General features: G+C 50.4%; 1 protein-coding gene across 1 annotated transcript in view; it reads left to right on the forward strand.

Moving 5' to 3' along the window:
* The first annotated feature begins 8,902 nt into the window (after positions 1–8,902).
* CPNE7 (copine 7) overlaps positions 8,903–13,380 on the forward strand; it is a 142,008-nt gene continuing 137,530 nt past the window's right edge. The window contains exon 1 of the mRNA XM_029608019.1: positions 8,903–9,716. Within this exon, the coding sequence (XP_029463879.1) occupies positions 9,537–9,716 (180 nt within the window). The 5' untranslated portion in view covers positions 8,903–9,536. The remainder of the gene's footprint in view (positions 9,717–13,380) is intronic.

Genomic DNA, 13,380 nt, shown 5'->3' on the forward strand with positions numbered 1-13,380 from the left:
CTGTTTTGAAATATGTATTCTTTTTATTAATATAGCTTTACCACTATTGATGATGTTTTATGTTTCTTGATTTTGTGTGATGTTTCATGAGGAATAGTGATGTTTTCTGTTTTTCCATTGTTGTACTGCACACAGAATCTGGTTTGTTGCAGTTTCCAGTTCAGTTTTTGTCTGCACGTTTCTATTTATGGTCTCTTTATTCTGTATTTGCGAGGGTCTGTCTGTGCTCTGCATGTGTGATTGGGGTGAGGTATTCTGCTGGCGTGTAGTTTCTGTGTATGATTCTACAGCAGCTTGTCTTGTTCTGTTTTCCTAATAGGAAGTGTATTGGTGTTTTAGGGCCTGAGGTAATATTTCCAGTGTTGCATTTTCATAGGTTGTTGCTGTGTAAGTGCTGGCAGCTATTGCTGTTTTGGTATGGGAGGTTTAATATACTGTACTTCATTTACTCATGGCTTTCTGAGGGTGAGGTCCAAATGCATTGTGCATTACAACAGGTCTAATACCATATGGGTTCCAAATGTCTGTTTTACTTTTTTGCAGAGTTTTCTGGTTGGCACCACAGCCAAGTCCCTCATGAGAGGCTTCTACGAAAACTAAAAAGTCATGGGATAGGAGGCGATGTCCTTTCGTGGATTACAAACTGGTTAAAAGACAGGAAACAGAGAGAAGGATTAAATGGACAGTTTTCTCAGTGGAAAAGGGTAAACAGTGGAGTGCCTCAGGGATCTGTATTGGGACCGGTGCTTTTCAATATATATATAAATGATCTGGAAAGGAATACGACGAGTGAGGTTATCAAATTTGCGGATGATACAAAATTATTCAGAATAGTTAAATCACAAGCAGACTGTGATACATTACAGGAGGACCTTGCAAGACTGGAAGATTGGGCATCCAAATGGCAGATGAAATTTAATGTGGACAAGTGTAAGGTGTTGCACATAGGGAAAAATAACCCTTGCTGTAGTTACACGATGTTAGGTTCCATGTTAGGAGCTACCACCCAGGAAAACGATCTAGGCATCATAGTGGATAATACTTTAAAATCGTCGGTTCAGTGTGCTGCAGCAGTCAAAAAAGCAAACAGAATGTTAGGAATTATTAGGAAGGGAATGGTTAATAGAACGGAAAATGTCATAATGCCTCTATATCGCTCCATGATGAGACCGCACCTTGAATACTGTGTACAGTTCTGGTTGCCGCATCTCAAAAAAGATATAGTTGTGATGGAGAAGGTACAGAGAAGGGCAACCAAAATGATAAAGGGGATGGAACAGCTCCCCTATGAGGAAAGGCTGAAGAGGTTAGGGCTGTTCAGCTTGGAGAAGAGACGGCTGCGGGGGGATATGATAGAGGTCTTTAAGATCATGAGAGGTCTTGAACGAGTAGATGTGACTTGGTTATTTACACTTTCAAATAATAGAAGGACTAGGGGGCGTTCCATGAAGTTAGCATGGGGCACATTTAAAACTAATCGGAGAAAATTCTTTTTCACTCAACGCACAATAAAGCTCTGGAATTTGTTTCCAGAGGATGTGGTTGGTGCAGTTAGTGTAGCTGGGTTCAAAAAAGGTTTGGATAAGTTCTTGGAGAAGTCCATTAATGGCTATTAATCAATTATACTTAGGGAATAGCCGCTGCTATTAATTGCATCAGTAGCATGGGATCTTCTTAGTGTTTGGGTAATTGCCAGGTACTTTTGTAGCCTGGTTTTGGCCTCTGTTGGAAACAGGATGCTGGGCTTGATGGACCCTTGGTCTGACCCAGCATGGCAATTTCTTATGTTCTTATTTTTGGAACAGTTTATCAAAATCAAACTATGTTTGATTTTGTGTAGTAAATTATTTAGAAAGCAGCTAAAGACATATCTTTGTAAACTGGCATTTTGGCACTTGGCATGCAAGTTTTCGAATCTCTGATGTATTCAATATTCGTAAGTTTTGTGATTTTTTTTTTCAGGATGCAGTGTCTGTTATGTTTGTTTTTAATTTTATGTGATCAGAGAGGGTGATACATCTTTTAAATAAATAATGTGATATTTTTATCTCAGAAGACTGTACTATGAATGTCCTTTTTAAAATCTATTATTATCAATGCATAATGTGTGGGGGCGGTGTGACTTGGGGGAGGGGATCGGTGCAAGGCTGTAAGTGTGATGAGTGGTGTGGGTGATGAGCCCTTGTTGCTGTGGCGTAGCTGACGTAGGTGAAACTACAAGGCCTACGCCAGCAGCTGGTGAAATGCCAGACGGGCTTCACCCATACCAGCAGCCTCCCCCGCAGGTTGAGCCCTTGGGTTTGGTGGCCGGTCTGGTAAGCAAGAGTCCCAGGGTACACCGGGGTCAGGACAAGCTGCAGACTGAAAGAGACAGAGAAAGGCAAGAGGTCGGGGCAAGTGGCAGACAGGGGTGATCAGATCCAGGCAGCAGGCAATCGGAGTCAGGTCCAAGCAAGAGGACAGAATCCGGAAGTCAGGCCAAGGGTGGACAAAGACACACAGAAGACACTGGATGAGACAGATAGGACAAGGCAAGGCTGGACGAGGCAGGAATGCAGGAGAACAGGAAGCAGGAACTGGAAGGAACACGCTCTGCTACTGCAGGAGTCCCTTCGCTGAGGTGTCTACTGCTCCTCAGAAGGAGCCTTAAATAATAAGGCGCAGGTGATGATGTCATCAGGGGGTACTGGGGCAGCTTTCACGCACTGAGCCCTTTTATACTGCAGTGAGGAGGAGAGGCCCGGAGCAATGGAGCATGGCGTCTTGCAGTGTCGTGCTCGGCGGCACTGGGGAGATGGTGGCGTCCTAGCCACGGCAGAGCGTTGCCTGTGTCCTGAGCCGTTCTTGGCAGCTTTGGGGTGAGTGCACAAGCTCGCGGGGCCATCTTGCAACCTCTCTTTCTAACAGTAAGGTTCACCTAGGGCGCCTGATAGCTTTGCACCAGCCCTGGACATCTGCACCATCTGGGAACAGGTACAATACAAGCAGCAGTAGCACAAAACACACACACACACACACACACTCATACTGCATTATTACAAAACAGGCACATGACGAACAGTAGCAGTGTCAGCCTCTCTCTCCTGTGCGCAAACACACTCACATTCAGACTTGGATAACGTTATTAGCATGACAATGGTACATGTGCTGCCAGAGTAAGATACAGAGTGATTAAAATAAAAGGGGAGGAAAAGAAGGGAGAAATTACAAAATGGAATAAGTCAAGTGAAGGTTGAGCATCAGGATTTCTGATCACCTTGAGGCTGAAATTCAGCACCACTTAGCCGAATAAGTGTTAGTGGCTGAATATCCGGCTCCATTCAGTGGTCAGCACTTAGTCGGATAAGAATGTTTCTGGTTAAATGGTGGATGGGAAATGGGCATTTCTCGGAGAAGTTACTTATCCAGTTATCTTAGCTGGATAAGTGCTGATACTCGAACTTATCCGGTTAGCTGGATAAATTAGATCTGCTCAATAGCATGTCTAAAGTTAGCCAGATAAGACTTATCCAGATAACTAGCAATTTCTTCAGGGATATTCAGCAGCATAATTGTATTTTGCACAGCACAGGAGGAAATGTGTTTCTGTTTCTATTTCTCCAGTGTTGCGCTATTTCTGCAGTGTTTCTTGGAGTTTCCACTTAAGCTTTTGTCAGCATCTTTCTTTTTCTAGTCTGTGATCACTTATCCTGTAGTTGGTGAGGGTCTGCCTGTTTTTTGTATTTGTGACTGAGGTGAGGGATTCTACTAGTCTGTATTATAGGAATCTGTAGCAGTTCAGCTTGTTTTGTTTTCCAGTAGGAGGTGTATTGGTGTTCTAGGGCACACTGCAGTGTTGGCATTGCTGTCTTTTTCATATGACAGATTGCATTTGTTTGAGTTTTTGGTGTTAATGCTGGGTCAGTAGGGCAGGTTTACCAGATAAGGTGCTTTTTGTGTTTCACACACTGCCTCACCACAAAACAGATTTGCTAATCTAATAGAATTCTTTGAAGGTATAAATAAGCGTGCGGATAGGAGGAACAGATTGGTTGATTTTCGGAAACCATTTAATAAAGTCCTTCATGAGAGATGCCTCAGAAAACTGAAAAGTCATGGCATTAAAGATGATGACCTACTGTGGATTGGTAACTGGTTGAAAGACAGGAAACAGAGGGTGGGATTAAATGTTTAGTTTTCCCAGTGGAGAGAGATGAGTCTGTACTGGGACCTGTATTATTTAACTTATTCATAAATGATCAGGAAAAGGGAGCAGTGAGTGTGGTGTTCAAATCTGCAGATGACACAAAATTATACAAAGCAGAATGGTGTTTAAATAAGTGGCTTAGGAGGAGCTGCAGAAGGACTTTGTGAGCCCAGGAGACTGCGCATCTAAATGGCAGACGAATTGTATTGTGGAAAGGTGCAACATGATGCACGGGGGGAATAATCCCAACTGCAAGTACACAGTGCTGGGTTCTGCTCTGGGAGTCCCACCAGAGGCGGAGTCCAAGCTGCCCTGGAAATGGTGCAGAACAGGGCGCGGATCATCTCCGGAGCCCGGGGAAGCAGAGCAGAGGGAATGGGAGCTGCGCGCCCTGACTGGCGCCACTGAGGAGGCCATGAGGGAGAATGGGCAAGGCTGCAGAGACAGGAGGTGAGGGCCTGTCAGCCGGGGGCTGACTGGGAGTGTTGAGCCCCCATCTGGTCCCCCCCTCCACTTTCGCTCTCTTCCCGTGCCAGCGTCCCTCGGCGCCGGCGGTGAAGGGGTTAAGGTGGCGGCAGTCTCCCTCTCGGCTCCCGCTCCTGCCTGGGGCTGCCTTGCTCTCAGTGCACGGAGAGGGAGAGGCAGGTGCCGGCTGCCACCTCTCGCTGGCTGGGGCTTGGAGGAGCCGATGCAGGGCAGGTAAGGAGAGGAGCGGGAGCCGCTCTGCTGGGCTCCTCGCACACCCCGTTCCTGCCGCCAGTGTCTCTGGCGCTGGGAGAGGAGCGGGGCGAGCAACTTTGGCGCCGGTCGCGGCTCGGGCTGTGGCTAGTATCTTCATAAAATGGCTTCTTCTGTCCTGCCCTGCGAGTCCGAGGCCAGTGGGCTCCTGGTGCTCGGAGGAATCCTAGCCCGGCTCTCTCTCTCCCGTGGGCTCCCGGGGTCCGGATCTCTCTCTCCCGTGGGCTCCCGGGGTCCGGATCTCTCTCTATCTCCCGTGGGCTCCCGGGGTCCGGATCTCTCTCTCTCTCCCGTGGGCTCCCGCTCTCTCTCTCTCTCTCCCGTGGGCTCCCGGGGTCCGGATCTCTCTCTCTCTCCCGTGGGCTCCCGGGGTCCGGATCTCTCTCTCCCGTGGGCTCCCGGGGTCCGGATCTCTCTCTCTCTCCCGTGGGCTCTCGGGGTCCGGATCTCTCTCTCTCCCGTGGGCTCCCGGGGTCCGGATCTCTCTCTCTCCCGTGGGCTCCCGGGGTCCGGATCTCTCTCTCCCGTGGGCTCCCGGGGTCCGGATCTCTCTCTCTCTCCCGTGGGCTCCCGCTCTCTCTCTCTCTCTCCCGTGGGCTCCCGGGGTCCGGATCTCTCTCTCTCTCTCTCTCCCGTGGTCCGGATCTCTCTCTCCCGTGGGCTCCCGGGGTCCGGATCTCTCTCTCTCCCGTGGGCTCCCGGGGTCCGGATCTCTCTCTCTCTCTCTCTCCCGTGGGCTCCCAGGGTCCGGATCTCTCTCTCTCCTGTGGGCTCCCGGGGTCCGGATCTCTCTCTCTCCCGTGGGCTCCCGGATCTCTCTCTCTCTCTCTCTCCCGTGGGCTCCCGGGGTCCGGATCTCTCTCTCTCTCTCTCCCGTGGGCTCCCGGGGTCCGGATCTCTCTCTCTCTCTCTCCCGTGGGCTCCCGGGGTCCGGATCTCTCTCTCTCCTGTGGGCTCCCGGGGTCCGGATCTCTCTCTCTCTCTCTCTCCCGTGGGCTCCCGGGGTCCGGATCTCTCTCTCTCCTGTGGGCTCCCGGGGTCAGGATCTCTCTCTCTCTCTCTCTCCCGTGGGCTCCCGGGGTCCGGATCTCTGTCTCTCCCGTGGGCTCCCGGGGTCCGGATCTCTCTCTCTCCCGTGGGCTCCCGGGGTCCGGATCTCTCTCTCTCTCTCTCTCCCGTGGGCTCCCGGGGTCCGGATCTCTCTCTCCCGTGGGCTCCCGGGGTCCGGCTCTCTCTCTCTCTCCCGTGGGCTCCCGCTCTCTCTCTCTCTCCCGTGGGCTCCCGGGGTCCGGATCTCTCTCTCTCTCTCTCTCCCGTGGGCTCCCGGGGTCCGGATCTCTCTCTCTCTCTCCCGTGGGCTCCCGGGGTCCGGCTCTCTCTCTCTCTCTCTCTCCCGTGGGCTCCCGGGGTCCGGATCTCTCTCTCTCTCTCTCTCTCTCCCGTGGGCTCCCGGGGTCCGGCTCTCTCTCTCCCGTGGGCTCCCGGGGTCCGGATCTCTCTCTCCCGTGGGCTCCCGGGGTCCGGCTCTCTCTCTCCCGTGGGCTCCCGGGGTCCGGATCTCTCTCTCCCGTGGGCTCCCGGGGTCCGGCTCTCTCTCTCTCTCTCCCGTGGGCTCCCGGGGTCCGGACGGCTCCTAGCCCGGATCTCTCTGCTACTTAGGGACTCCGGTGGTTTCCGTCAGTGCCTTTTCCCCCTCCCTCTCTATTACTTTTCCCCTGGCTCTGTCCTCTCACTTTTATGTTGAAGCCCCCGCTACAAAGCGCTTAAAGCGGAGTCGCCTCTGGAAACCCTCCCGATGCACGGAAAGGTCACTGCCCCCTCCGCCCCTGTCCCCACGCGCGGACCGCGCCGGCCGGCGATCCTCCCGGATCCCGCAGGAGCTCCTTTCTACCTGTGGTCAGCGAGGGCCGGGGGGAGGACTGACCCGAGGCTGGGGGCTGGGATCCGCCCCGGGCACGGAAGATCTTCCAAGCGGGGCCATTCGTACAACCGGAAGGGAGGAGGGGATCCGAGGCAGTTCTGGGGCCTGGGAGCAGCCCGAAGAGGGAACTGCCCTTTCCGGAGGGCGGGGGACTGAGGCCTGGTACTGAGTGCGTCTCCGCTGCCCCAGAGCCGCTGAGGCGCAGGACTCGCCCGGCGGGCAGCGGGGCCTGGAGTCTGGGAGGAGCAGCAAACCCAATAAATAAAGACAGCAGAAGGGCACTAGATAAGATTACAAGTGCAATCCGGCTTATTGCTCATTCACTGAACGTTTCCCCTTCTGGAGGTCGGCTCGCAAGGACCTTTGTCCGGCACGGATACAGCAGTGACCGTCCTGCAGCAGGGTCAGGCGGGCCACAGACACATGGACGTCGGCCAGGACTTTAACTCATTACCTCAGACGAAGGCTTCCCTAGCCGGATGCCTCCCTCCCCTTCCCTCCCCTCCCCTCGCCTATTTATGACCGGGGCGGGGGCTGCTGGAAGGCGTTTTGGGTTGTGGCTGTACCCCGAGTGCACTCTTACCGGTATAAGAGCGCCTCTTCATCCAGCATTATCACGGGCTGCTTGCTTGGGCAGGTTTGCTCTCTAGGATTATAGAAATTGGAATACATATGGGCACACATCAAATAACAGGTTTGCTGTTGTGTGTTTTCTTATCTCTTAATAGAATTATTTGCAAAATTAAGCTATTTCCTGTGTCCCACAGCGCAATCCCCTTCTTGCAACAGGTGCCTTTAAAGCAAAAGCAAAGACCGCAGCGTTTCTCTCTGCGCTGCCGGAGCCGTCCCCATAGATTTACTTTTAGCCCTTAATCCGTTTAATGGGTTTCCTGTCTAAAAAGGACCCCCGCAGCCTCCGGAGCAGAATATAAGAAGCGGATGTGAAATCTGTTTCTGATTGCAGCGCTCAGCCTTAGCGCTCTCCCTTTACCCCTGAGGATCCGGCGGCCTGGCTTAGCTGCCACTTTGGGTGGGGATGGAAGATGCAGAGGGAGGGCTGTGGGGCTGGGGGTTGGTATCTGATCTCCTCTCTCACGCCTGCTCGAATTCCCTTCCCTTTTTCCAGGCAGCCAGGGGCACTTCAGAAGATGCTGTGTGTGTGTGTGTGAGTGATGAATTGAAGGAAAAGGCAGAAAACAATCAGGACGATTCAATAAGAAGCATGGGAGAGGGGGGGGGGGGTGCTCCGTGCTGAGCGCCCGCGCTCCCAACGCGCGCCCAGCCACCTCTCCTGGGCGCGCGATCCTGTATTTAAATGAGGGGTCGCGCTAAAAAAGGTGGCGCCAAGGACAATAGTGCGGCAACCCAGGAGAGGAGGCTGTCAGCGGCTTCAGGAAACTGATGCTCAGTTTTAGGAGCGTCGGTTTTCCAAACCCGCTGACAGCCATGGGTTAGGAAAACGGACGCCGGTAAAACTGAGCAGCCCTTTCCCTAACCTCATTTTTCTAAACATTTTTTTGTAACAGTTTTTTCAGCTTTGCTGTACACTTTCTCAGGCTGCTCAGAAATTACGCCTGCAGATTGGCCGCACTTTTTACTTTCAGTATCCTGGGTGAATAACTAATAGCGCTCATCACATGCATTTGCATGTTGATGAGCGCTATTAATTTCCGACGCGCTAAACCCCTTACAGTATAAGGGGTAGTGGACGCACATCAAAACCGCGTGTCCAGGCCCGTGTTAAACAGTGCGCACGGCCAAGCGCATCTTACAGTATCGGCCAGAATGCAATTCCACCTTTTGTGACTGGTCAGTCACTTACTTTAAAGTGGTTTACATTCAGGTACCTTTAGGTATCCCCAGAGAGCTCACAACCTGGGAAGGAAGACAGGTGGGAAAACCCAGAGCTTCTTTTCTTGTCTCCACTCTCAACTCAGGCTCATCAGGATAATTTAATTCTGTTCTGATTCTTAATTATATGAATGATTTCTTTCTTTACAAGCTGCAGTAAAACTCATCTCAACTAACCTATGTGCTTTCAACTTACAGGGCACAGACTGAGGACCTTCTCCCTGCAACTACAACCCTGAGAGAGACTCCTCTCCAACAGGCTGCTGCCACCCCCAGACCCCTCTCAAGTCTGAGTTCCTGTCCAGTGGGACCCCCTTCTCCTCTCTGCCACTTCAGACCCTTGGTCCAGTCCTGGAAGTCATCAGTTCCTTTGGTATTCCGACCCTTCGATTCTTCTGCCAGCAGGAAAGTCCTCCTCAGTCAGCCGCGGCTTAACCTCACTCCTGTGGTCATCTCTACATGAAATGCAGACTCCCCCACAGAATTAAGAACAGATGCAGAGAGAGAGAGAGAGATGGCTCGCTAACCAGTACCAGTCAGCTCGAAAGAGAATAAATTACCAGTTGGACTGCTGCGAGAAGGGGTGACTTCCCATGGAACACTGCTGGTCCTGGTCCTTGGCTCCAGAGCCAACACTGGCCCAGTGCCTCGAGATCCCAGCAGAGCAGAATTAGAGTCCCAGGCTGCAGTCTGCATGGACAGTTCCTGGGGTGAATCTTTCCAATGGGCTCACTGCCTGCACACTCATTTTAAGTGCTGGTAGCAGTGTGTGTGCCCTTGCCAGCAAGTTGCCAGTCCTTGAGGAGAGAACATCTCACATCCCTGTGGCTAGCTGGGACCATGATGATGAGCGACATCTGTGATCCCACCTCTTCATCCCCCCTTGGGGTGGTCACTGCCACCTGCATATCCAAGGTGGAGCTGAGGGTCTCCTGCAAGCAGCTGCTGGACAGAGACACCCTAAACAAATCTGATCCCAGTGTGGTGCTTCTGATGCAGTCCCAGGGACAGTGGATGGAGGTAGGTATGAGTGGGAAAAGGGGTTAGGGGTGGGAGAGGCAGAGGCTTTTGATAGAGGTCCAGACAGTGGATGGTGATAGGTGTGATGGTGGAGTGACCTATAGCACAGTCCCAGGCATGCTGAATGGAGGAAGACGTGCATTAATGGGGAAGAGTCAACATGGATTTTGCAAATCCATGTTGACTCTTCCAATCTATTAGAATTTTTTTAAGGTGTAAATAAACATGTGGCTGAAGTAGAACCGGTCCACATAGTATACCCTGATTTTCAAAATGCATTTGACAACATCCCCCATGGGAGGTTCCTCAGAAAATTAAAAAGCCATGGGATAGGAGGCAATGTCCTATTGTGGATTGGTAACTGGTTAAAAGATAGGTAGCCGAAAGTAAGGTATAACCACCAGTTTTCCAAATGGAGAGAGAGGTGAATAAGAGAATGCCCCAGGGATCTGTGCTAGGACCAGTGCTGTTTAACTTATTCATTAACGAGCTGGAAAAGGGAGAGAGGATTGAGGTGATCAGCTTTGCAGATGGCACAAAATTATTCCGAGTGGTCCCAACACAAGCTAAATATGAGGAATTACAGAAGGACTGTGCGAGACTGGGCAATTGGACATATAAACGGCAGATGAAATTTAGTGTGGATAAGTGGAAAGTGATATACAGAGGAAAGAAATCGCATTGTAGAGGCATAATATAGTAGGAGGAACCATTCAGGAGTCCTTGTGGAAAATATTTTGAAATCCTCCGCTCAGTGTGAAACAAATAGAATGCTAATTGTTCAGTAAGGCACTGAGAACAAAAGAGGGAATATTACAATGCCCGCTGCATCAATCTTGAGTATTGTGTGCCTTTCTGAATGCCCCATCTCAAAACAGATGGAGCAGAATTAGAAAAGCTGCAGAGTAGGGCGTCAAAAATGGGATCATTCGTTCATTTATTTATGGACATTTGATATTCCTCCTTTTTCAAAGTTGGTCTCAAGGCGGATTGGAATACATTTAAATGAGCAGAGGCTCACAGTCAAATCAGAGTTTACAATTAGGAAATCCCATTTGCCAATCGTTTCAGGACTTAGTTGTGTATTTCACAGTCCCTCAAGCTGGGTTGAAGATGTGGATCTGGGCTGAAAGACCATGCCTTAGCTTTGTTTCCTGAACTTAAGGCAGCCTGGCTCCAGGCGCAGGGTTAGTGGGACTTTCCAAATGTTTGGTGCACAACAGCTGAGACCGGGAAGGCTGGTGCAGGACAAATCTGGCAGCGGTCAGGGGAGGAGAGGAAAGAGGAGCCGTTGTGGTGGTCCTGATGGAACAGCTCCTCTCTGAGGGAAGTCTCCTTAGTTATAAGGCTTGATCTTGCAGAAGAGATGGTTGAGAGGGGACAGGCGTTTACAAAATTACCAGCAGCGGGGTGGAATGGCTACACTTTAGTAGCACTGGGACTAGGGGAAATCCCATTTGAATTTTAGATTTAGATTGAGAATCCAAATGGAATGTCCCCTAAGCCTCTACTCCATGGAACTAACCAGTAGCAGTTTAAAACACATTTTAGAAATATTTTTTTCCCCCAGTCAGCCCATAATTTAAACTGCGGACTTTGCTGCCAGACAATAGGATTAAGGCTAGTTATTTGAAAAAAAAAAAAAAAAAGGGTTGGATAAGTGTCTAGGACAGGTCCATTGACCATTATTTAGCCAAAATAGCTTTGGATGTCTCTCTTTCTAGGAGGAGCAGCATAGAATGAGTTTTCCTACTTGGGAGCCGATTCACACGTCTGAGAGTCCCAGGATGCTGGGCTCAGGGGACCATTGGTCTTGTGCTGCTGAGCGATGGGAGAGGGACAGGGGGGGGTTAGGCGTGGATGGGGACTGGGTGCCATCGGGCCCTCACGGGGGTTTCCCCCTCCCTCTGCTTCTGCTGGATACAGACTGTTTTGTCTGTTGATGATTTCCATGTGTTGTTGCTGCCTGGTAATTACCGCATCACTTGCAATGCATCTATCAGACTGCTCTGCTGATTTCCAGCTGCTTTGCAAAAGGATGCTCCGTCGTGGAATTACTAATTACAGCAGGGGGACAGGCTCCTGGACCACGTCCCCTGGATGCTGCCGGCTCTTCCATCTTTCCCCACAGACTGGGGTTTCCGTAAGAGGGCAGGGGATCCGGCTCTGCTTTCTGGGAGCAGTCAGGCGCTGCCTTCAGGTTGCGCGGCTCTGCCGTCTTGGAAGCATCTCTGGCTTGTGATATTCATTCTCAGGGCTCTTTCTGATCGACTGTCAGGGATAAAGATAACTACTCCATAGGGACCTTCCTGTTCAGTTTTTATCTCATTTTTCTTGGGAATTTCAATGTTATAACAAAACAGAATCAGTGTAAAATGAGTTTTCCTCTGATTTTTCTCCTGATTTTCCACTCGTTTTTTTAAGTTCTAACACTGAAAGCCCCAGGAAAAATAAAATAAAAAGTGAACATAACGGTCCCTATGAACTAGTCCGTTATTCCAGTGCTGACAGACTTTATGGCTTTGATGACGCATGGCAAATAAAGAGGCCACAGGGAACAAACCGAGAATGAATTGTGCATGGAGAGAGAGCCACACCTGCATGTTCTGCAGGCAGCGAAGCAGTCCTGGGCTCTCAGACCTCCACACACAGCTTTAATTCATCCGCGCCTTTCCTGCTTTTGCTTGTCCTGTCTGTACACATGAAGAAGGGCTGGGACATGGGAGGACCCCGCTGGGGGGAGCTGGCTATGTACCTCCCTAGGGTGGGGGGAGGGGGAGACAGCACCTGCCCAGGATTCCCGATCCCGCCCTGAGGCACAGCACATAGATCTCCTGCCATTATGGAAGGCCACTGTGTCAGCTGACCATGGAGTTGGGGGGCATTCCCTCAGTCAGATACGTGTAAATCACTGCCTGATATGGTGAACAAAAGGTACAGAGAAGGGAAACCAAGATGATAAAGGGGATGGAACAATTCCCCTATGAAGAAAGGCTAAAGAGGTTAGGACACTTCAGCTTGGATAAGAGATGGCTGAGGGGAGATATGATAAGAGGTCTATAAAATAATGAGTGGAGTGGAACGAGTAAACGTTAATCAGTTGTTTACTCTTTTGAAAAGTACAAAGACCAGGGGACAAAAAATGAAGATACTGGGTAATACATTTGAAACTAATAAGAGAAAATATTTTTTTATTCAACGCATAATTTATGCTCTGGAATTCATTGCCAGAGGATGTGGTGAAAGCTATTAGTGTAGCTGTGTTGAAAACAGGTTTGGTCAAGTTCCTGGGGGAAAAGTCCATTAACCATTATTAAGGTACAGTTGCATAAATCCACTGCTTATTCTTGGCATAAGCAGCTAAAAATCTATCTACCCCTTGGAATCCTGCCAGGCACTTGTGATCTGAATTGGCCACTGTTGGAAACAGGATACTGGGCTTGATAGACCTTTGGTCTGACCCAGTATGGCAATTTCTTATGTTCTCATGACCTCGCAGTGTCATAGCATTAAAAACTCTACAGTGCCTTCTATTGCACAGGCTGATGAAGTGCCATCTTGTGACTGGGGGATGAACTGGAAAAGAGGGATGAACAGTGCTTATATGTTTGCAGCAGGGTTTATCCCTGTCCTGGGGTCTACAGAAGGGTTTTAGGTGTGTGCT

Source organism: Rhinatrema bivittatum, chromosome 7 (genome assembly GCF_901001135.1).
Source record: "Rhinatrema bivittatum chromosome 7, aRhiBiv1.1, whole genome shotgun sequence".
In the NCBI taxonomy this organism is placed as follows: domain Eukaryota; kingdom Metazoa; phylum Chordata; class Amphibia; order Gymnophiona; family Rhinatrematidae; genus Rhinatrema; species Rhinatrema bivittatum.